General features: G+C 39.8%; 1 protein-coding gene across 1 annotated transcript; it reads right to left on the bottom strand.

The window, feature by feature from the left end:
- Positions 1-5,279: 5,279 nt before the first annotated feature.
- On the bottom strand, positions 5,280-20,748 carry Coq3 (coenzyme Q3, methyltransferase). Its single transcript, XM_048353789.1, has 8 exons — positions 20,628-20,748; positions 17,198-17,324; positions 13,901-14,053; positions 12,788-12,887; positions 9,567-9,809; positions 7,164-7,323; positions 5,646-6,048; positions 5,280-5,420 (listed from the first exon to the last, which is right to left on the bottom strand). The coding sequence occupies exons 1-7, from the start codon at positions 20,740-20,742 to the stop codon at positions 5,828-5,830; spliced, it is 1,119 nt and encodes a 372-aa protein (XP_048209746.1). The 5' UTR covers positions 20,743-20,748; the 3' UTR covers positions 5,280-5,420; positions 5,646-5,827.
- Between the last annotated feature and the right edge of the window lie 1,818 nt (positions 20,749-22,566).

Below are 22,566 nucleotides of genomic sequence, written 5' to 3'. Positions count from 1 at the left end.
GGGTAGAAGAAACATAAGAACCTATAGGCATAGGCAGAAACTTTTTGAGGAGTCCTAGGTGCACATCAGATGGGATGGAACTTGACAAATAGGTTTACATCAAAATTAAAAGTTTCTGCACAGCAAAGGACATAGTTACTAAACTAGAAAGAGAGCCAACAGAAGATCTTTACCAGCAATACAGACAACAAAAGCCTAATGCCCCAAATATACAAGGAGCTCAAGAAATTAGCCCCTCCCAAAGCTAATAAACCAATCACTAAACTGCAAAGGAACTAAGGGCAGCCTTCTCAGAAGACAAGAATGGCAAAGAAAAACATGAGGATGGCTCAAAATCCCTGGCCATTTATCAAAACAACTCTGAGATTCCATCTCACCCCAGTTAGATTAGCCAACATGGTGAGTTCAAACAACAAATGGCTGGTAGGGATGTGGGGGAAAAGGAACCCTATTTCACTATTGGTGGGAATGTAAACTAGTACATCCACTCTGAACAGCAGTCTGGAGGGGCCTCAAAAAACTAAATATGAGGGCTAGGAATGTGGCTTCGTGGTAGAGTGCTTGCCTAGCATGCATGAAGCCCTGGGTACATTTCCTCAGTACCATATAAACAGAAAAGGCCAGAAGTGTCGCTGTGGCTTAAGTGGTAGAGTGCTAGCCTTGAGCACAGAGGCCTAGGGACAGTGCCCAGGCCCTGAGTTCAAGCAATAGGACTGGCAAAAAACAAAAATCTAAATATGAATCTTCCCTACAACCCAGCCATACCACTCCTGGCATCTCCCCTGAACATCATGAGCCAGAATATGATAGAGACACCTGCACATCATGTTCATTGCCACACTACTCACAGTACCCAAGTCATGGAAACAGCCCAGATGCCCTACAATAGATGAGTGGGTCCAAAAATTGTGGTACCTATACACAATGGAATTTTACACAGCCACTAGAAAGAACATTATATCATTTGCAGGAAAATGAATGGACCTAGAACAAATCATGTTAAGTAAAGCAAACCAAATCAGAGAGACAAATGGCACATGTAGATCTAAAATACTGGAACATAGGGGCTGGGAATGTAGCTTAGTGGTAAGAGTGCTTGCCTGGCATGCATGAAGCCCGGGGTTCAGTTCCTGAGCACCACATAAACAGAAAACGCTGGAAGTGGCACTGTGGCTCAAATGCTAACCCTGAGCAAAAGAAGCCAGGGAGAGTGCCCAGGCCCTGAGCTCAAGCTCCAGACCTGGCAATAAATAAATAAAATAGCTTCAGGTCTTTGTAATTGGCCATCCTGCAGATCATTAGCGCTCCAATAAAGACTACAAAATTCAATTCCTCAGAACGTGGCTTCTCTATTTTCTCATGACTAGTTTCCTATCTGATTAAAGGTATATTTGACCGTACAACATATGGTTCCCTAACGGGGAAACCAGTCACCGAGACCCCAGTGCCTAGGAGGGCACCTGCGTTCCTTGAAGCCACATTGGCAGATGGCCTCAGCAAGCCGACTGCCAGGGGGATGGAAACCTCACAGGGGAGGCGTTCCCCTGAGATGTTCCAGGGCCCCCACGGACTTTCTACTGCTCCAACAGCCAGCTCACCAATGCTGGACATGTCATCCAAAAAATCTTTTTGGAATCACTCAGAAATCTTCTGGAAGTATGTCTCTCTTTGTCTTGTCTTCTGCCTGCATGTGTTTTGAATACTGAATCTGAAACCATGGAGACAATGGGGAGTGGACACTGTTGCTGCTGCTGCCCACCCTTGTTGGGTAAAGTTAAAGGACAACCTGATAAGTCACCTACAGGGGAATCTATATCACCCTACCCACCTCCACCGCGGTAAAAGTGGATGGGATTCCTACCTGACTCCATAGCTGTGACTGCTCCCCAGTGGAAGACTGCTTTGGATCTGCCAAATCTTGGACTTTGATTGTGGAACATTCTCTTTGGGGGACATAGATTTGTAAATCTTACCCACATGGCTGCTTATGTTGCAATTCTAATAAGACAGATGGAGGCCGAAAGGATCTCCCTTGTACTTTGGTTAAAGTAACTTGGTTGAATGAGCCCAATGCAGCTCTCTCACTGAAAAACCAACAATTTGATTTCATGTGCATAGAGCAGTGGCGGAATGAAGTGAGGAAATCAAAGATTTGATTTCATGTACATCAAGAGCAGTGGGGAATATACAGGAAACTGAGTCACAGCCAACCGGGTGTCTGGTCAAGTGTTGGGGGCTGTTGGTTTCACAGATATCCTGGAGCCTAGCCAGGAGATGGGAGCTGTCCACCAGCTCCAAGGCCTAGAGGTGAGAGGAGCCATCGTTTGGACTGCGGATGATTGGGCTCAATGGGCAGGGCCAGATACCTTGTGTTGTTGAGCCCCAGTAGAAACTCTGCTCCCTGTGCAGTGTTTATGTACAATGCTTTGCTGAGGCTTAGTCTCCACCCAACATGTGACCTTTGTCCTTAAAAACTTGGTGCGAGCTCTGTCAGGGGCTGCAGGTCTTTGTAATTAGCCAGCCTACAGACCACTAGGGCTCCAATAAGGACTCCAACTTCTCAAAAAAATAAAATACTGGCTTGCTGAGGCCATCTGCCAATGTGGCTTCAAGGAACACAGGTGCCCTCCTAGGCACTGGGGTCTCGGTGACTGGTTTTCCCGTTAGGGAACCATATGTTGTACGGTCAAATATACCTTTAATCAGATAGGAAACTAGTCATGAGAAAATAGAGAAGTCATTTATACAGGACTTTATGCATTCATGCAGTTAGATCAAAGGGGGATACTCATAGAGGAGGAACCTAAAGGTACAAAGCCTCTTTGCCTCTGATCAGATAAAATATTATTTATTGAAATGGCCTCTAGGCAATGGAAACAGGTGTTTTTTTTCATTTGTTCATTTTGTCTTGTTTATTCATATCTTTGAGGGGTAAAGGAGGGTGCAGAAAGGATAGGATAAAGGGTGAACAAATGCAGCCGTGATACTCACTGGACACTATGTTGAAAATGAACTATACAACTTGTGGGTGGGGACAGGAGGGAAGAACTGGGAAATAAGGGGTGATACTGTCAAAAAAGAAAGGTACTCATTACCTGACTTATAAAACAGCAATTCCTCTGTACATTACCTTTACAATAACAATTTTGAGTATATTTAAAAGTGTCCAAAATTTAGGCTTTTGATTGACTAGGGGTTTTTTGCCAGTCCTTGGCTTTGAGTTCAGGGCCAGGGCATTGTCCCTGAGCTTTTGTGCTCAAGGCTAGGTTTTGTGCTCTACCACTTGACCAACAGCTCCACTTCTGGCTATTTGATGCATAATTGGAGATAAAGAGGCTCACAGACTTTCCTGCCTGGAATGGCTTTGAACTGTGATCTTCAGATCTCAGCCTCCTGAATAGCTAGAATTACAGTCATGACTAATGTTTTTTTGATGTGTAATAATATATATATTTTTTGCCAGTCCTGGGCCTTGGACTCAGGGCCTGAGCACTGTCCCTGGCTTCTTTTTTGCTCAAGGCTAGCACTCTGCCACTTGAGTCACAGCGCCACTTCTGGCCATTTTCTATATATGTGGTGCTGGGGAATCGAACCCAGGGCTTTATGTATACGAGGCAAGCACTCTTGCCACTAGGCCATATTCCCAGCCCGATGTGTAATATTTTAACTCCATATTTTTTTTTAAAATTTATCTTTAATACAACAGTGAAACCCCTGTATGGATATGCAAGAGCTTTAAAGTATTTTATTACCGTATAATTAGTACTACACAGTTTATTAATAGAAGGGCTATAAAGCCTGGCTTTCCCTAAACCTTTATATCAACTTTAACTTTCATTGATGATCCTTGCCAGTCCATACTTCATTGTAGACAAAATAAGTACTTTTAACTTCCCATGAGTGACTGAATAGGTTAAGGAAGAGAGTATGTCAGGAATTGATAGTTCATACCTGTAATCCTCACTACTCAGGAGTCTGATATGTGAGAATTAAAGTTTAAAGTCAGCCTGGGAAAGAAGCCAAAAGTCAGTGGTAGAGTACCAGACTTGGGCAAAAAGGCTCAAGAACAATGGCCATCCACTGAGTTCAAGTGCTAGAACTGGCAACACACACACACACACACACACACACACACACACACACACACACACACACACACAGAGTGATAGGCTAAAAAGGAATAAAGGTATCTAAAATGTAAGAAAAATCATGTGTGGATTCCTATGCCATTCTCTTGTTTTATGGGTGCTTATGAGTTTTGAGTTGGATCTAATAAGGAAACTATTCACTTCAATAGTTTATAATGGTTGTATGCGCCAGATATTACAACTAAAAAATATAGGTACTATGCATATTTTACATCACAACTAACTCCTTCCTTCCCTTCTTCCCTTTACTTTTTGCTATGTGTCCCAGGGTAGCCTCAAACATACTATGTGTCCCAGTCTGGCCTCAAACCTGTGATGTTCCTGTCTCACCCTCACATGCTTAAAACAGTTTTCTAATAGAAAGGGTACTAAAATGTTACAAACATTCTGGATAGAAATAAGTACAAGGTTTCAGAGAGGAAGAGAAAGACTGGAATGGAGATGGCTGTAAGACATGAACAGCCAGTTCTTCCTGAAAGGGAAAGCTAGCCAGAAGTTGATTTTAACATCTGAATCTGAACCCAGAGCATCTTTAGTAATCCATTTGTTTTCCAACAAAGTAAAATATAAAGAAAAATAATACATTTTATCTTCCCAAGGCATAGAATAATTGGTTTTAATCAGGCAAGATCACTACAGACTTAAAAAAAACAAACAAAAAAGAGGAACACCAATGATATTCCTTATTAAGTTAAAAAGAAATAACAGGGGCTGGGGATATGGCCTAGTGGCTAGAGTGCTTGCCTCGTATACATGAGGCCCTGGGTTCGATTCCCAAGCACCACATATACAGAAAATGGCCAGAAGTGGCACTGTGGCTCAAGTGGCAGAGTGCTAGCTTTGAGCAAAAAGAAGCCAGGGACAGTGCTCAGGCCCTGAGTCCAAGCCCCAGGCCCATGACTGGCCAAAAAAAAAAAAAAAAAGAAATAACAGACGTAGATGTATTTATGTAAATGCATGTGGGGAAAAGGGTAATCTATAAGATAAATGAAATATGCGGGGCTGGGAAAATGGCCTAGTGGTAAAGTGCTCGCCTAGTATAAATGAAGGAATGTTCAATTCCTCAGCACTACATATATAGAAAAAGCCAGAAGTGGCACTGTGGCTCAAGTGCTAGCCTTGAACAAAAAGAAGCCAGGGACAGTGCTTAGGCCCTGAGTTCAAGCCCTAGGACTGGCAAAAAGCAAAACAAAAAATGAAATATGCAGACTTTATTTGTAAAATATAAGCTAGAGAACGTAAACTCTTAGATCACACAATACCTTGATAAAACTTTTTGTGGGGCTGGGAATGTGGCCTAGTGGTAGAGTGCTTGCCTAGCATGCATGAAGCCCTGGGTTCGATTCCTCAGCACCACATATATAGAAAAAGCCAGAAGTGGCGCTGTGGCTCAAGTGGTAGAGCAATAGCCTTGAGCAAAGAAGCCAGGGACAGTGCTCAGGCCCTGAGTCCAAGCCCCAGGACCGGCAAAAACAAACAAACAAGCAAACAAAAAACTTTTTTGCCCACAGAATCTCTTGAAAGTAGCTATTACATGATGACAAATCTTTGATCCAAATATTTAGTCTTTTTGGTTGCCTTTATTTCATGATTCCCTCTCAAAAGACAAAATGGATATTTTTGTTTTTTAAACTTATAAACAGAGTTTTCAGCCACACTATTAGAATCGCCAAAATGATTCATTTCTTTAGCTTTTCATGAACACGTGGACTGCTGGATGTATTGACATGGAGCTCTTCTCTTTCACCTTTTAAAACAAACTCGGCAGGCCCTGTTTGCTGCTGTTCTGAGGATCTCACAGCATGAGCTGCATAGTTAATGCTGGTGTTGTCACTCCAATGCCAGTAACCTGAGAAGGGGTTATAGAGCATTCCTGCCACAGTTTGGACAGAGAGACCATCTGAAAAATACATCAGAAAACATGGATTTAATAACTTTTAACTTCCAAAGGCCAAAAGTCTCTGCAACCCTTCATTTAATGAAAAATGATTAGTACTCTACTGGGCAAAAATACTTTGTAACCATGTACAGACCATACTTTACTGCAGACTAGAACTCATTACTCTAAAGCAGGCTACTTCAAGACCTAGATAAGTTGCTTACCTATTTGCTATGGATTGATTACTCCCAAGTAAAATCAAATTTCTTGATTTATTGTCACAACAAGAAGCATGACAAATGCAATGACACTAAGTACTCAACAAAACCACCAAGTGCCAAATAAATGAATAAAGATACAGTATTACTTGACAAAAATCTCAACATATAAGTTAAGTGTTCATTATATATATAAAAGACTGAGACACTGTGTAAAATACAAGGAGATAAATCTTACCTACATGTCAGTAAAGAGCAAAAAAGTATGCTATCCATAACAATAAATGTGTAAAAAGTGGCAAAGAAGTTTGAAATCTCTGAGTATGGCAGAATCAGGGAAAACAATCTGTAAGATAAGCTAATACAAACAGGACTCAGAATGGCAAACTAAGGATGTGTAAGCAACAGATATCTGTACAAATAAATACTAAGTAGTGGGCTGGGAATATGGCCTAGTGGTAAAGTGCTTGCCTCGTATACATGAAGCCTTGGGTTCAATTACTCAACACCACATATATAGAAAAAGTGGGAAGTGGCGTTATGGCTCAAGTGACAGAGTGCTAGTAGCCTTGAACAAAAAGATGCCAGGGACTGTGCTCAGGCCCTGAGTCCAAGCCCCAGGACTGGCAAAAAAACAAAACAAAACAAAAAGAAATACTAAGTAGCAAGAAACATGTCCACTGATCAGCTGTTTTTCTGCTTTGTACTGGGTCAGGGGCACATGTAAAAGAGAAGAGACATAGTATTTTATCTACTTCTTAACTCAAGATGTTTATAACATATTTGAGAAACTAACATGCAAAACATACTGACGTGTTTAAGTGCTAGTAATAGTGATTATGAATTATATTACATAATGCATTAAAAGTTTGCTTAGGCCTTGAAAATTAGAGGAAAAAAATTCTTCTCCATACTTACTAGATTCCAGAATGCTCTCTAATGTCTCAGGTGAAACAAATTTCTCCCACGTATGAGTACCTTTTGGTACAATACCTGCAATTTGCTCTGTAAACACAATTCCCATGGCATAGGACATCTGTGTTTTGTTGATTGTAGTAATGAATAAAGAACCACCAGGCTGAAAAAAATTATATACACATAAAACTGTATAGAAGAAAATGTAGCTGGGTGCCAGTGGCTCATGCTTGTAACCTCTAGCCTTGAGCAAGAAGAGGTACAAGGACAGTGCTGAGGCCCTAAGTTCAAGCCCCATAACTGACCAAAAAAAAAAAAAAGGATGTAAAATTTAAAAATAAGTATCGAGTGAAAGCGTAATTTCCCAATCTTTTCTTCCTTTCAAATGATTTAAGTATGGGTTAAGATACATATTTATAAATAAAATATTTTACCAAAAATAGTATTTTTTTTCTCTTTGGAAATCTATTATAGGCAATCTACTACAGACTCACTGAGTCTATGCAACAGGACTTACAATCCATTACACATTTACATTACATATATTACATATATTACATATTACATTACATATTACATATTACATTACATATTACATTACATATTACATTACATATTACATATATTACATATTACATTGTATATATCAAATACTTGATCATAAAATGTGGGAATGAGATTGGGCTATTCTTGCCTGTTATATGTCCACATTTACCTTCTAATAATCAGAATGTTTTCTCTACATTTTCTGCAGTCTGCTGAGCCTGTCGTAACCTATTTGATATACCAGAAAACTATGTATTTTACATAAGGGAGAAATGTCAGTAAGAGGTCTCTGACTAAAACTTTAATGGTTTAAATGGCTTTATTTTCTATGAAAATTATGAAAAGACCAAAAGAAGCACCAACATGAACACAAATCACTTATGGGTCTATTCATATTTAGCCTTCTATATTTTCAGTGACTGTATTCATGGTGCTTCCTATGTTTACTCTCAAAGAGACCAAGGACATTGATAACTTTTCCTTTTATTACAAATTTAGTCTGAATGGGGAAAAAATGAAAGCATCCCTCCAAAATAATCACATTATTCTCTATTTATATGTGGTGTGGAAAAGAAATATCTCAAATAGTACCCCAAAACCAAAAATCTAAAAGAGGAGGCCTGGTATTATTGAGGTATGTTGCTTAATTAAAAGCTGAAATAACTTGAGATGGGTACGGTTGAGGTAGATGGGATATGCTGAATCAAAACCCCTTTGTACACTTATTTAAAATATAAAATAAATTTATGGGCTGGGAATATGGCCTACCGGTAAAAGTGCTTACCTTGTATACAAGAAGCCCTGGGTTCAATTCCTCAGCACCACATATATAGAAAAAAGCCAGAAGTGGCGCTGTGGCTCAAGTGGTAGAGTGCTAGCCTTGAGCAAAAAAGAAGCCAGGGACAGTGCTCAGGCCCTGATTCCAAGCCCCCACACTGGCCAAATCTAACCACCCCCCCCACCCCCGCCACAAACACCTGGAGATATGAGCTAAGCATCCTTGCAGCTTCTGATCTTAGGATGTTATATCTTAAATATATCAACAAGAAAATCAATATATTAATATGAATTATACTTTAAAGATATTGACTAAAAGGAAATTTGGAACCACATTTGAGAAATAATGTGCATGTACATGTATATATTTACATGCATGTATATATGCATATGTTATAAAAAGACTTGCTTAACAAATGCTAAGTAATTAGATAAATGCTGGGACAATTAAGTGATATAAATTATATAAGCATAATAAATGACCAGAAGAGCCAGACTTGGAATAAAAAGATCTAGCCTTGAACCCAGCCTAAGGACCCCATGACCTTTGACTGAGAGGCACAATGACCGGTGACATTTACAAGTCCTTCATTTTCGAAGGCTAAAGAAGGTAATAACCACAACAGCCTTTCTTTCTCTTTCATAAGCTGAAAACTGTTGTGTGTGTGTGTGTGTGTATATATATATATATATATACACATACATGTATATATACATATATATGCCACATACAGACTTACCAAATGCTTGTTCTCAATGATTTCAAATACTAATCTAAACCAATTTCTTGGTATTTGTCATATAATGCCTATTAAGTATTTAATGCAGGTTGTACAAATGGGGAAATTACCACTATGGATGTATTGTTATCCAGTGTTTAGCACATCAAGCTAGTCATAGGACACTGGAAGGTCTTCTATTGAGGGCAGTCAATGACAGAAATACTCTCCAGCAGAGATGCCACCTCCTAGTCCTTGCTTATTGGTTCTTCTCTTATAACCATGCTTGCTGGACTGCTAAAATAACATTCTGTTGCTATGGATACATACACACACTCAGAGAAAAACAAAAATTCTGTCTTACTTTTAACACTTGACAACAGCACTGTACAAATTCTTCCAGATTAATCACATGTTCTACAACTTCAGAAGCTATGACAGCATCAAAAGTTTCTGTAGAATCTTCCACAATCTCCTCAAGGGAACACACTCTGTACTCTATTCTCTTATCCAGGACCGGATCAAATGATTTATGGTGTTGTGCTATTTTAATGTTTTCATCCACAGGATCAATTCCAGTAACAGAAGCACCTAGCCGCCCTAGAGGCTAATGGCATAAAGAAAGTTACTCTCAGTAAGAAAATAGGACATGTTAGCAACTTACCAAAAATGAAACAATATGATAGATGATAATTACTGAAGACCATTTGTAGGTATTTGGGTTCATATGCCATTTCCTCTATTTTTGTACATATTTGAAATGTTCCATAGCAAAGAGCTTAAATATGAGAACAATCAAAACAACTTTACATTTACATGCATGTGGTACAATACTAACATATTAAAAGTATAACAGAAAAATCAGCTATCATTTCTGAAATATTCCTACTTTTTAATAAACACTTTTATATATCCTGATAACTAGTTACTTCTTTCTTATTTACTTTTTATCTTTGGAAGTACATAGGCTTGAAGTGGAGGCTTCACTTACCATAGCAGATGGCATAAAAAGAACCAAGCGGCTGGGGATATAGCCTAGTGGCAAGAGCGCCTGCCTCGGATACACGAGGCCCTAGGTTCGATTCCCCAGCACCACATATACAGAAAATGGCCAGAAGCGGCGCTGTAGCTCAAGAGGCAGAGTGCTAGCCTTGAGCGGGAAGAAGCCAGGGACAGTGCTCAGGCCCTGAGTCCAAGGCCCAGGACTGGCCAAAAAAAAAAAAAAAAAAGAACCAAGCACTGGTGGCTCAAGCTTGTAATCCTAGCTACTCAGGGGGCTGAGCTCTGAGGACTGGGGTTCAAAGGCAGCCCTGGCAGGAAAGTCCATGAGAATCTTATCTTCAATTAACCACCAGAAAACCGGAAGTGGAGCAGTGGCTCAAAGTGGTAGAGTGCTAGCCTTGAGCAAAAGAGCTCAGAGACAGTGCCCAGGCCCCGAGTTCAAGCCCCATGACTACTAACAAAAAAGAAGAAGAATGGAGGTGGTGTATGGGACTGAGGTACATGTATGCACATATGGAAATATCAGAATAAAATCTCCCTATGTACAATTAATATACTATAATAAAGACAAAAATGTATATAGGCTTAATTTTAATCAAAGTCTATATAGTATTTATATTCAATAATATTCAATAATAATATGTAATAATAATAATATATAATAGTATATAATAATAATATTCAATAGTAAGTCAGGTGCTGGTGGCTCTTGCCTGTAATCCTATCTACTCAGGAAGCTGAAATCTTTTTTTTTTTGCCAGTCCTGGGCCTTGAACTCATGGCCTGAGCACTGTTCCACTGTCCCTGGCTTCTTTTTGCTCAAGGCTAGCACTCTGCCACTTGAGCCACAGTGCCACTTCTGACTGTTTTCTATATATGTGGTACTTGGGAACTGAACCCAGGGCTTCCTGTATGGAAGGCAAGCACTCTTGCCACTAGGCCATATTCCCAGCCCAAGGAAGCTGAAATCTGAGGATCATGGTTCAAAGCCAGCCATGGCAGGAAAGTCCATGAGCCTCTTATCTCTAATTAACCACCAGAAAACCAGAAGTGGCACTGTGGCTTAAAGTGGTATAGCTCTAGCCTTGAGTGAAAGCGCTCAGGGCCAGGACCCAGGCCCAGAGTTCAAGCCCTACAACCACCACCAACAACAAAAAAGTCAATAAGCTACATGTAGGACACATTATATTTTAAAGCTATAGGACCTGCAATAATACACTAAGCAAGCTGAAGAACACCCAGTAAAATCTTACTTCTTTACAATTTAGGTACCAGATACTCTTGATCCTAAGGAATACATTTTCACATATTTCAAGTTCCCTAAAATTTGGAAGGGTCCACTAACAGATAAAGACACATTTTTAGTGCATATGGAAACTTAACTGTATATTAAAGAGCTATGTTAGTGTCACTGTCAACCTGCCTGAATCATGGACCTTGAGAGTAACCACATCCCATTGAACCTTAGTACTTCTGAATCCCTTAGTCATTGAAAATATCTTTCAAGACAACATTATGATCTAGAATCATCACAAAAAGTTACTGTGCTGATATGAAAATACAAAGGTATACACTTACTCTAAGCTAAAGCAATTATTCTTCACAGGAAGAGTGACCACTCTTCCAATTACTCTAAATCATCTAAAAAGGAAAGAGCCCCACAGTACATACAACTCTGAAGATCTAATATTAAACAAGTGTAAAGGACAATCTAAAACTGCATTTAAGTGAGCAGAAACTGCTTAATTTCTGGGGATAAAATAGATCAAATGGAAACCCTTCTGTATAATTTCCTGAAATCATGCTGAAATATGATAGGAACTATGGAGCATATGAGATCAGCGTACTTTTATCTCAATTTTTGTAAACCTAACCTTTTAAGATAATCAAATTTGTTGACAAAAGAATAAATCTTCAGGATATTTCCTGAAATTTTCACAATTAAAAAAAAATAAGGAGGCTGGGAATATGTCTTAGCAGTAGAGTACTTGCCTACCATGTATGAAGCCTTGGGTTTGATTCTTCAGCACCACACAAACAGGAAAAAGTCAGAAGTGGCACTGTGGCTCAATTGGCAGAATGCTAGCCTTGAGCAAAAAGAAGCCAGGGACAGTGCTCAGGCCTTGAGTTCAAGCCCCAGGACTGGCCAAAAATAAAAATAAAAAAATTTAGGCCAGCCACTGGTGATTCACACCTATAATCTTACCTACTCAGGAGGCTGAGATCTGAGGACTGTGGTTCAAAGCCTGCTGGGGCAGGAAAGTTCATGAGACTCTTATCTCCATTAACCACCAGAAAACTGGAAGTAGCAAAGTGGCACTGTGGCTCAAGGGATAGAGTGCTAGCCTGTTGCTGAAGAGTTCAGGGACAGAGCCCAGGCCTAGAGTTCAAGACTCATGACTGACAAAAGAAAAAAAAAATTAGAAGTAAACATACTTTTGTAATCAGAAAAAGGCTAAAAATCAACATTATTCATTAAAAACATAAACAATATTATTTGTCAAAAGTATAAGTCAGCTCTAAGCTCAGTTCTCAATTTTCCCCACCAAGGTAATAATGTCAGAACAACTCTAAATCACTTACTTCAGTTAATAATCCACCACCACAACCAACATCGAGAATCTTCATCCCAGACAAAGGTTTTCCTGGCTGGTGATTGGCAAGGGTTTTCAAAAGATTGTCTCTTTAAAATAAAATTCAAAACATGCAAAAAATTAATCAGCAAAAGTCTTAAAATATACAATTTCCCAGAAAATAGTAATCACCATGTAATTAGTTAATCTTCTTTCTTTTAGTTTCCTTCCCACTGTGTAGCCCAGCTGGCCTCAAACTTGTGATTCTGCTACCTCCAGCCTTCTAAGCGCTAGGATTACAAAAGTGTACCTGCCACCATGTCTTAATTCCTTACACAAGAATTTAATTCTTAGCCAGGTAAGGTGGCTCATACCTGGAATCCTAGCTACTCAGGAGGCTGAGTTATGAGTATCTCAGTTTGAAGCCAACCCAAGAAGGAAAGTCCACGAGACTTTTTTATCTCCAATTAACCACCAGAAAACCAAAAGTGGAGCTGTGACTCAACATGGTAGAGTGCCAGCTTTGGCCCTGAGTTCAAGCCCCAGGACCTAGTGCACTCTCTTCCAAAAAAATTCAATTCAAATTCACCTAAAATGTCCAAAACTGCTCTAAGTTAAGCTGTAAAAAGAGACTAGGCCATGGATGTTAATAAAAGTAAATGGTTTCACATGTTGGACACTGAAGAGAATCTCCATACTTTTCAAAACAAACTTATGCATTTGTTTCGTTTTGCTTGTGCTGCTCAAATAAAACAAAACAATCCAAAACAAAATAAAATAAAAGGCTGGTGCTCTATTACTTGAGCACCTCTATTTTCAGCTCTTCACTGGCTAAAGAGTTGCATGGGATTGTTTTGCCTGGGCTTGCTTCAAACTGTGATCCTCAGATCTCAGCCTTTTCAGTAACTAAAACTACAGGCATGAGTCACCATCATCAGGCAAGTTACAGCATTTGGAACCTAAGTGTAAACAGAGAAGAGTGGATGCAAAAGTGGACGAATCCTTAAAAGGAGCTGCGGCTTTTAAAGAGAATGATGGAAAGCAAATGATATTAAAATACGTGACATCTACCTCTCCCTATGCATTTTAAGTTAAAAGGAAAATTAAGAGTTTGAGGTGTTACCTAATGAATGGCACCCTCAGGTCATTCATAGAGTGAAGAGGCGCATACACTCCTTGCTCATCCCACCACTTGTCAGCCAGGGCCATGAAGGTTGTCACCTCCTTGCTGTCGACAGTGGTGCGTGAAGTACTGTATGATCTTTTCCAAGGGGACCTAACAGGTGAAAACCAAGATACAGGCAAATAATTGTTGCTATAGGAAACCTAACTTACAAGATATTGTGTAGAAAGACATTCTTATTTATAATTTATTAGATCCTAAATACATAAATTGCTCAGTTGTGATGCTTTACAACCAAGCATTCTCATACTGTATATACATATATATCATATTGCTTATATGCATATTCAATATGATATGAAATATACATCATACTTGAGATATATATCATGATTATGAGATATATGATCAGTATGACATAATATGATCAATATGAGTAGCATGATTATGAGATATATATATCTCATATGTGACTATCTGATTTTATATACTATATATATTCACAGAAAAAGAAAATTGACTTTGGAAGTAAGTTATATTGAAAATGGAATTACATAAAATTTAGCCTTCTGGGTACATTTAAAATAATATGTATATAATAATTATAATATAATTATATAATATAATATAATAATATAATATAATATATAATATAATATATAATAATATAATATAATATAATATAATATGTATATAATAATTATAGTTACCATTTGAGATTTTACTAAATACCAGGTAGCAGTTAGGATATCTAAATATATTCTCTCAATCCTCCAGACACCTCTACAGGTGTGTGTGGGGGGGGGGCGGGGGGCTGTTATCACTGCTTCTAAGGGCTGATGGATCCATTTTCTATTCTGGACTTCATATCCTAAAATACTCATCTGATTATACTATTTCCTCACATTAAAAAAGTTTCCAGGTGGCATTAAACAAAAGACTATAACCCTTCCCAGGGCTATATAGAACTATTTAGTCCCTAGTTTCCAGTCTCTCCAAACTCAACTTCGGTTATTCCCGCCACATTCCCCACTCTAACAACATAGGCTTTTATCAGATCTTCAAACTGACCATGCTTACTCTTTCTTTAGGTACTTCACATACATTGTTCCTTATTCCTGGAACATTTTACCACATTCTCTCTTTCGTTTTCTGTACTAATTTTCTTTCTTTTTTTTTGCCAGTCCTGGGGCTTGGACTCAGGGCCTGAGCACTGTCCCTGGCTTCTTTTTGCTCAAGGCTAGCACCCTGCCACTTGAGTCACAGCGCCACTTCTGGCCATTTTCTGTATATGTGGTGCTGGGGAATCGAACCCAGGGCTTCATGTATAGGAGGCAAGCACTCTAGCCACTAGGCCATATCCCCAGCCCCTGTACTAATTTTCTTTCTCATTCTTTAAGATCGTAAACAAAATGTTGTCTACCAAGTTTTCCTTGTTCTTCAAACGTGGCTCTCATTTCCCTATTTTTTTTTCTTTTTTTTAGTGCCAGAAGTGAACTTAGGTCCTGGGCCATGTCTCTGATTTTGTTTTTTCAAGGCTGGTGCTTTAATCACTTGAGCCATAGTTCCACTTCTGGATTTTTACTGTTTAACTGGAGATGAGAGCATCACACAGTTTTCTGCCCCAAATGGCTTCAAATCCATAACCCTCAGATCTCAGCATCCTGAGTAGCTAGGATTACAGGTGTGAGTCAGCACCCAACTATATTCCCCTATTTTATTTTATTTATTTACTGCCAGTCCTGGGGTTTGAACTCAGGGTCTGCGTACTGTCCCTGAGCTTCTGTTTGCTCAAGGCTAGCACTCTACCACTTGAGCCACAGTGCCACTTCTGGCCTTTTCTGTTTATATGGTACTGAGGAATTGAACCCAGGGCTTCATGCATGCTAGGCAAGCACTCTACCACTAAGCCACATTCCCAGCCCATTTCCCTATTTTAATTCTCCTATATTAATGTGTAGTTCATGGGATTATTGGTTTTGTCTATCCACTACCTTGTAACTTGTCTATCTACTAGTGGCAGACAAGGAATGGACTCTCCCTTACTGTTTTGTTCCTAGTGACTAGCACAGATAAAGAAACATAGAAGACACTCGAGACATCTGCCAAATAATCTCAAAAAACCCACCTCATATGTTTTGTCTAAAATCAAAATAAACATACAAAACCAAAATTAGACAATGCTTTGAGTTCTAAGTCATAGTATAGTAGGAAGAAACACTCACGAGTACTTGGGTAAAAGACAGAAAGAAAAGGTAATAACATTCAAACTTTTATTGTTTTTCTAACTTGCAAAGAGAGCTAAAAATTTGTCAACTACATGTTACCTACATTAAATAGATTTTTACATATGTTCACTTGCCTTTATAGGGGGAAATATATTTATATAATATATTTTTTATTTTGTATTATATGTATATGTATGCATGCATGTATGTCTATATATGAATATATGTATGTATGTATACCATATTCTAAAATAAACATTCATCTAGTCTATATGTTCAAACTTAAATAGGGATCTGTTTTATGAATAAAGCTAAATGGTTACAAATGGGGAATATATACTACACTCATCACTCTTTATCCTTTTAAGATTCTTTAATATTATCTTAAGAATATTAGTTTCCTTTTCTATACATCATTCAAAGCTGCAGTAGCATAGGACTAATTGATCATTGCTAACACTAGGTAGAGGCTCAGCTGCCTCACCCATTAAAGCACTACTTACAAGGAGCAGGATCAAGTACCAAGAACATAGAGATGGCTGTAATGCTATAAAATATTTTTCACAAGGTCAGAAATTGGGTTCTAAAATACAAATACTCCGATTCAACTTTAGCTAAAATACATACATAGCCACCTTACATATTTATGTTGCTCTGAAACCATTTATACTTGTACACATAAGGTTTCTTCATTTTGTTTAAATCATAGCGAGGGCCTCCTTCATGCTAGGCAAGTACTTTCCCGCTGAGATGTACCCTTAGCCCTGAGAATGACATTATTTGTGTTCTGTCATAAGGATATTATACGGAACTAAAAAATACTTCTCCAAGTAATAAAGTCTTTTACGATACATAAAAATGAACCAGGAATTTGAGTTAAGGTATGCACAGGCATAATACTGTACTATTTTACTGACTTGACTGTAGACTTGAAAAATTTGAAATCTACCCATTGCTAAAAAGTAGGAATATTTAAATAGTCAAACTATAAAAACAATTACACGCTGACCAAGTTTATGAAGCATAATCAATATTAAACTACTGAATATGATTATGTAAATAAACTTACCTGTAACTTTTTACTTTATTTAAATAGGAAAAAGTCATCCTACAAGGTCTGAACCACATGGTTCTGTGTTCACTGAAAACTTGTGGTTTAATATGTAGAGTACAACTCAGCTTATTTTCTGAATAAACTGGAAAAAAAACAAAATTAAAAAAATTATCTACACAACAAGCTATGACTTGGTTTAATATATTTGAAATTTTATTTGGTTTTATTATCTTGATTTGCTGTACAAAGGAGTTGCCATTCAACAAATAAATTTATGAATACAATGCAAAAAAAAACCCCAAAATTAAATATGTACAGGAAAGCATCCCACAGCAAGAACAATGAATTCATGTAACTGAAGAAATTTTACTTTATATGGTAATCTTTATATTATAACTGATAAAGGAGTTTCTTAAATTTTTATTTTAAATAAAGCTCTTCCTTTCTACCATCTAATTCTAATTAGACAGTTTTGAAATTATAATTAGAAAAAGAGAGTAACGCATTAAGTAAAAGCTTTTCATGCCAGTCGTTTTTATTGTTGTCTTTTGTTTTTTTGCCAGTCCTGGGGCTTGGGACTTAGGGCCCTGTCCCTGGCTTCTTTTTGCTCAAGGCTAGCACTCTACCTCTTGAGCCACAGCACCACTTGTGGCTTTTTCTGTTTATGTGGAGGAATTGAACCTAGGGCTTCATGCATGCTAGGCAAGCACTCTACCGCTAAGCCACATTCCCAGTCCATACCACAATTACAAAGCGTTAATCAAATATAATCTGTTGCAGTTTTAGTTTTATTATGCAGTACTTAGCTTGACTGAATGGCTGGTGTTCTACCACTTGAGCCATTCTTCCAACTCTGCTTTTTGCCAGTTAATTGGAGATGGAGTCTCTCAAACTGTTCTTCCAAGGTGGCTTTGAAACATGATCCTCCAGATCCCAGAGTTCAGGGTAGGTAGGATTATAGGTGTGAGCCATCTTTAATGTTAATTTATTATTACTTATATTAAGTAGATTTTTAAATATGCTGGCCATCCTTTATTATTTTTGTTCATTTTTTTAAATGAGCAATTCTTAGTCTCAACCAAATCCACTCCTTTATCATACACATTGAAAAAAGTTCATGCTTCTAGAGCTTTTTGGTTTATTGTGCTAGTAATGGGGCTTGAACTCAAGGCCTGGGCACTGTCCCTTAGCCTTTTCACTCAAGGCTGGGGCTCTACCACTAGAAGGACACGTCCATTTCATGTTTTTTGTTAGTGGTTAATTGGAGATAAGAGTCTCACTGATATTCCTGCTCCAGCTGGCTTCAAACCTTGAACCTTGGGGGCAGGGGAAAAAATGAGGGAGGAGGTAACAAGTTGGATAAGAAATGCACTCACTCCGTTACATATGATACTGTAACTTCTCTGTACTTCACTTTGACAATAAAGGGGAAAAAAAAAAAAACCTTGAGTCTTCTAAGGAGCCTGGATTATAGGCATGAGCCATCAGCTCCTGGATTTCTATGCTTTTGCTCATATATTCTCTCTTCCATCAACTCTATGTCTACCTTGTAAGGTCCAGTTTACATCCTTTATGAGTTTAGGCAGGTAAGTAAGATGTTATATAGAATTATATAAACTTCAATATACAGATAAGGAAATACAAAGTATTATAAAAGTAAACCTCCTCAGAGATTTTGCTGCACCATAGCTCCTCTCTGTAATCGTAGCTACTCAGGAGGCTGAGATAAAAGGATCTTGATTTGAAGCCAGCCCAGGTAGGGAAGTCCATGAGATTCATCCTTAACTGACCAGCAAAAAGCCTGAGGTGGAAAGGTGGCTAATGTAGTAGAGTGCTAGCTTTGAGCAAAAAATGATCAGGGACAGCACCCAGGCCCTGAGTTCAAACCCCAGAACTGGTACCAAACAACAAAAAAACTAAACATATCCTAGAGATAAACCAGAGGTTTTAGCAGTACTTGCTTCTCTACGCAGTGGCAACCACCGCTATATTTCTAGGAGATGAGTCAAAATTCTCAGGAGCTTTAAAATCCTCTTTCCCACAACACAAAGTGACCAACTGAATTTATATTTTAAACTGAATGTTACCAATTCCTTCTCTCATTTGAATCCTAGCATTTTAAAGGAATGTAAGTGGAGGAAGAACTTCATTTCAGTTGCTGAAAGTCATTTATTCAGTATCTAACAAGCAATTTGTTATCTAATATCAGGACTCCTCTCAGGACTGTGATAGAGCTCCATGTCTACAGAACTGCCAAATGTTATTTCTTCTAAACCTAAGTCTGATGGTGTTGCTTCTCACATCCTCAGGGAGAGGCAACCTCAGGAGGGTATGTGTGGCTTTTTATGAACTTGTCATGGCTTGAAGTTCTCTGCTCTTCCCTTTCCCTCACTGTGTGTCTTCCATCGCACTCTGCTTTTCAAGGAACATTTTGTATTTTCCCCAACTCTCCCTAATCTTGACTATGACGTAGATGCTCCTTTTTGCTCTCCCTTCAAAATGTAAATACAGTTTGGGTTTGTTTTTTTTTTTCTCCTACATTTCTGATTATATAAGACACATATGCTTACTGAAAATCAGGGGGGAAAAAGAGTATTTAAGAGATGATAGAAAATCCCCTACTCCACCACAGGTAATCACTGTTAGATATATAGCTATCTATACGTCCATATTCATAATATATATGAATAACTTATTTTCTATACTACACACTAGCCTGGAGCAGGCAGCAAATGCTTGTAACACTAGCTATTCAAGAGGCTGGGATCTAGAAACCTTGATGAAGTGCAACTCATTTTAGATTCTCAGTGCTCTAAGAACTCAGAGTTCTTACCAAACAACCGTTATTGAGTTCCCTATGAAGGATGAACTTAATTTTCTGGTTAATAATACTGAGAGTTTAGCTGGGTGCTGGTGGCTCGCGCCTGTAACCCAGGCTACTCAGGAGGCTGAGATCTGAGGATCGCAGTTCGAAGCCAGCACAGGCAGGAAAGTCGGTGAGAAAAACCTGAAAGCGGCGCTGTGGCTCAAGTGGTAGAGCATTGGCCTTGAGTAACAGAATCTCGGGGCGGTGCCCAGGCCCCAGGGCCGGCAAAAGAATAAGAATAAATTAACCCCCAAAAGTACAGCCGCTGCTGCCTTAAATTCTGGACAAATGAAAAGCAAACTATGAGCAAAGCCACAGCTGATCTGGCCGGAGTCACAAGGGAGCAGCTGGTGTCGTTCCTGGCGGGCGCCGTCGCGCGCGGCGGGCCGGCGAGCCCCGAGCGGGAGGACCTCAGCCCGGCGGGGGGACCGCACTCAGACCCGGGTTCCTCGCAGGCCTCCGGCCGAGCCGCCCCCTCGGCGCAAACAAGTGTGAGCGCAGCGCCCGCCGGCCGCCGCGCCTGCGCAGAACGCCCGGCCGCCCCCGCGCGCCGAGGGAAGGAGTTCGGCGCGTACTCACCAGCCCACGAAGCTGCGCGGGGCCGCTCGACTAGCGTGCCCCGGAGTACCGAGGTAAGCGCTCCTAAAAACCGACTCCCGCCGGAGCTGGGCGCCCGGCCTCCCCACAGCGCCATCCGAACGCCACGCCCTTTCCGGTCCGTCTCTTCAGATCCCCGACCGAAAGGTTCCGAGCTCGCACCTGCCGTCTGCGGGCGTGAACTGAGGTCTCACTCCCCGTCCCAGCGTGTGGCGAGCCGGTGTCCCGGGGACGGGCGTTGAGTGTGCCACTACCGTGGGCGACTATCATTCCCGCGTAGCTGCATCTAACACGCGTCTCAAGGACATGCACACTCTGCGCAAGGTGTTTTCCTGTGCGCGGTTTGAAGTCCGGACTGGGTGGCCGGGACGGTACCACCGAATCCCCCAATGGTCAGAAACACGAGCATCAGGACGCACTTCCCCGAGGGCAGAAATGTTTCTTTTCCAGACTCAAATACGGGCTGGGAACATGGCCTGGCGGTAGAATACTCGCCTCGTGTAGAAAAGGCCAGAAGTTGCACTATGGCTCAAGTGGCAGAGTGCTAGCCTTAAGCAAAAAAAAAAAAGAAGCCAGGGACAGGGCTCAGGCCCTGAGTCAAGACCCAGGACTGCCAAAAAAAAAAAAAGTCAAATACTACTCGGACTCCAAAGCCTAATTTCTAAAGATTTTCTGCAACTTCCATACTAACCTACACACAATATGCATTACTTAGCAGAAGACTGTATCACTCAGTGGCTCAAGCCTGTCATCTTAGCTACCTGGGAGGCAGAAATCTGGGTTACAAGGCCATTACAAACCCACCAGTTGTCATCATCCACTCAGTGGCAGGGCACGGTGGTGGCCGTGACATCTACAGAAGCAAGAGAACCAGCGGCTGGGCCAGGCATTCAGCTCCTGCCAATCCCAGCAACACACAGGAAGCACGAGTAGGAAGACTGTAGCAGCGCAAGCAGAAAGTAGGACCCCACCACTGAAATAGCAGGCTGGAAGCGAGGCTCAAGTAATCTTGCCTGAGACTTGCTCTGCGTAGATGCCCCAATACCACCAAAACAAAACCCAAAAGATTACCACTCACTCTGGGCAAACTTCATGAGTAGCCATGAACCTTCTAACCAAGATTTAAGACAAAAGAACTGTTTTATATTCTCAAGTCAGGGTCAAATAAGCTAAGGATCCTTTCAATGGTTCCTTTGACATTTTACTCCCCAGGAACCAACCATCTTTTCACCTACTGCTTGTGTGCCTACGTAAGAGTGCTTGCAGACCTTTCAGGCCTTCTTGAGTTCCACCCCCTTAGATATAATAAGGCAGAAATCCTGGCACAGAAGGAAACAGCATGTCTTCTATGTATCTGTTGGAGGGGCAGAAACAAGGAAAAAACCAAAGTGCAAATGCAAATAAAGTTCTAAGAACTTCATAAAAAGTGTTTTCTTTGCACTACATCACATTGGGAGGTTGAGTCTTCCCACTACATTTGGCAGTAGTTTGCCTTAACAGGAAACAATTTTTTTAAACCCCTAAAACTACTTTGGACCAGATATACAAAACTAGTTCAAAATACTTTCCTCTACTATTCTAATGACGATTAAAACCTGAGGTGTGTTGGGAGAAAAGCCATGTAGACTGTAATGCCATGCCTCGTGACATGTTTCCTACACTATCTTTGTGGTCTCACCGGTAAAAATGTTGTGTAAGCATTGATTTTACTAGGAACTTAATACCTATTTCATACTTCCAATTTATTATTTTATGTGCATTTTTTTCACTAAAGCAAAGGTAACAAAGTTTTTACAGCTTTGAAACATACTATATTCACTCAGTTTTAACTGATGTTTTCCTATTTACCAAAAAATTCTGTTTGGTAACTTAGGATAACTACATAATTTGCAATATCATCAGACTGTCATAGATAAATGCA

The sequence above is a fragment of the Perognathus longimembris genome, chromosome 9, assembly GCF_023159225.1.
Source record: "Perognathus longimembris pacificus isolate PPM17 chromosome 9, ASM2315922v1, whole genome shotgun sequence".
Taxonomy (NCBI): domain Eukaryota; kingdom Metazoa; phylum Chordata; class Mammalia; order Rodentia; family Heteromyidae; genus Perognathus; species Perognathus longimembris.
This window is presented reverse-complemented; position numbering and strand designations above follow the sequence as displayed.

Coding starts and splice junctions, on each gene's coding strand:
- Coq3 (XM_048353789.1), bottom strand. CDS start 20,742: ATGGCGCTGTGGGGAGGCCGGGCGCCCAGCTCCGGCGGGAGTCGGTTT. Junction 14,054..17,197: donor AATAAAGTAAAAAGTTACAG/GTAAGTTTATTT, acceptor TTCACCTGTTAG/GTCCCCTTGGAAAAGATCAT. Junction 9,810..12,787: donor GTGGTGGATTATTAACTGAA/GTAAGTGATTTA, acceptor TTATGCCATTAG/CCTCTAGGGCGGCTAGGTGC.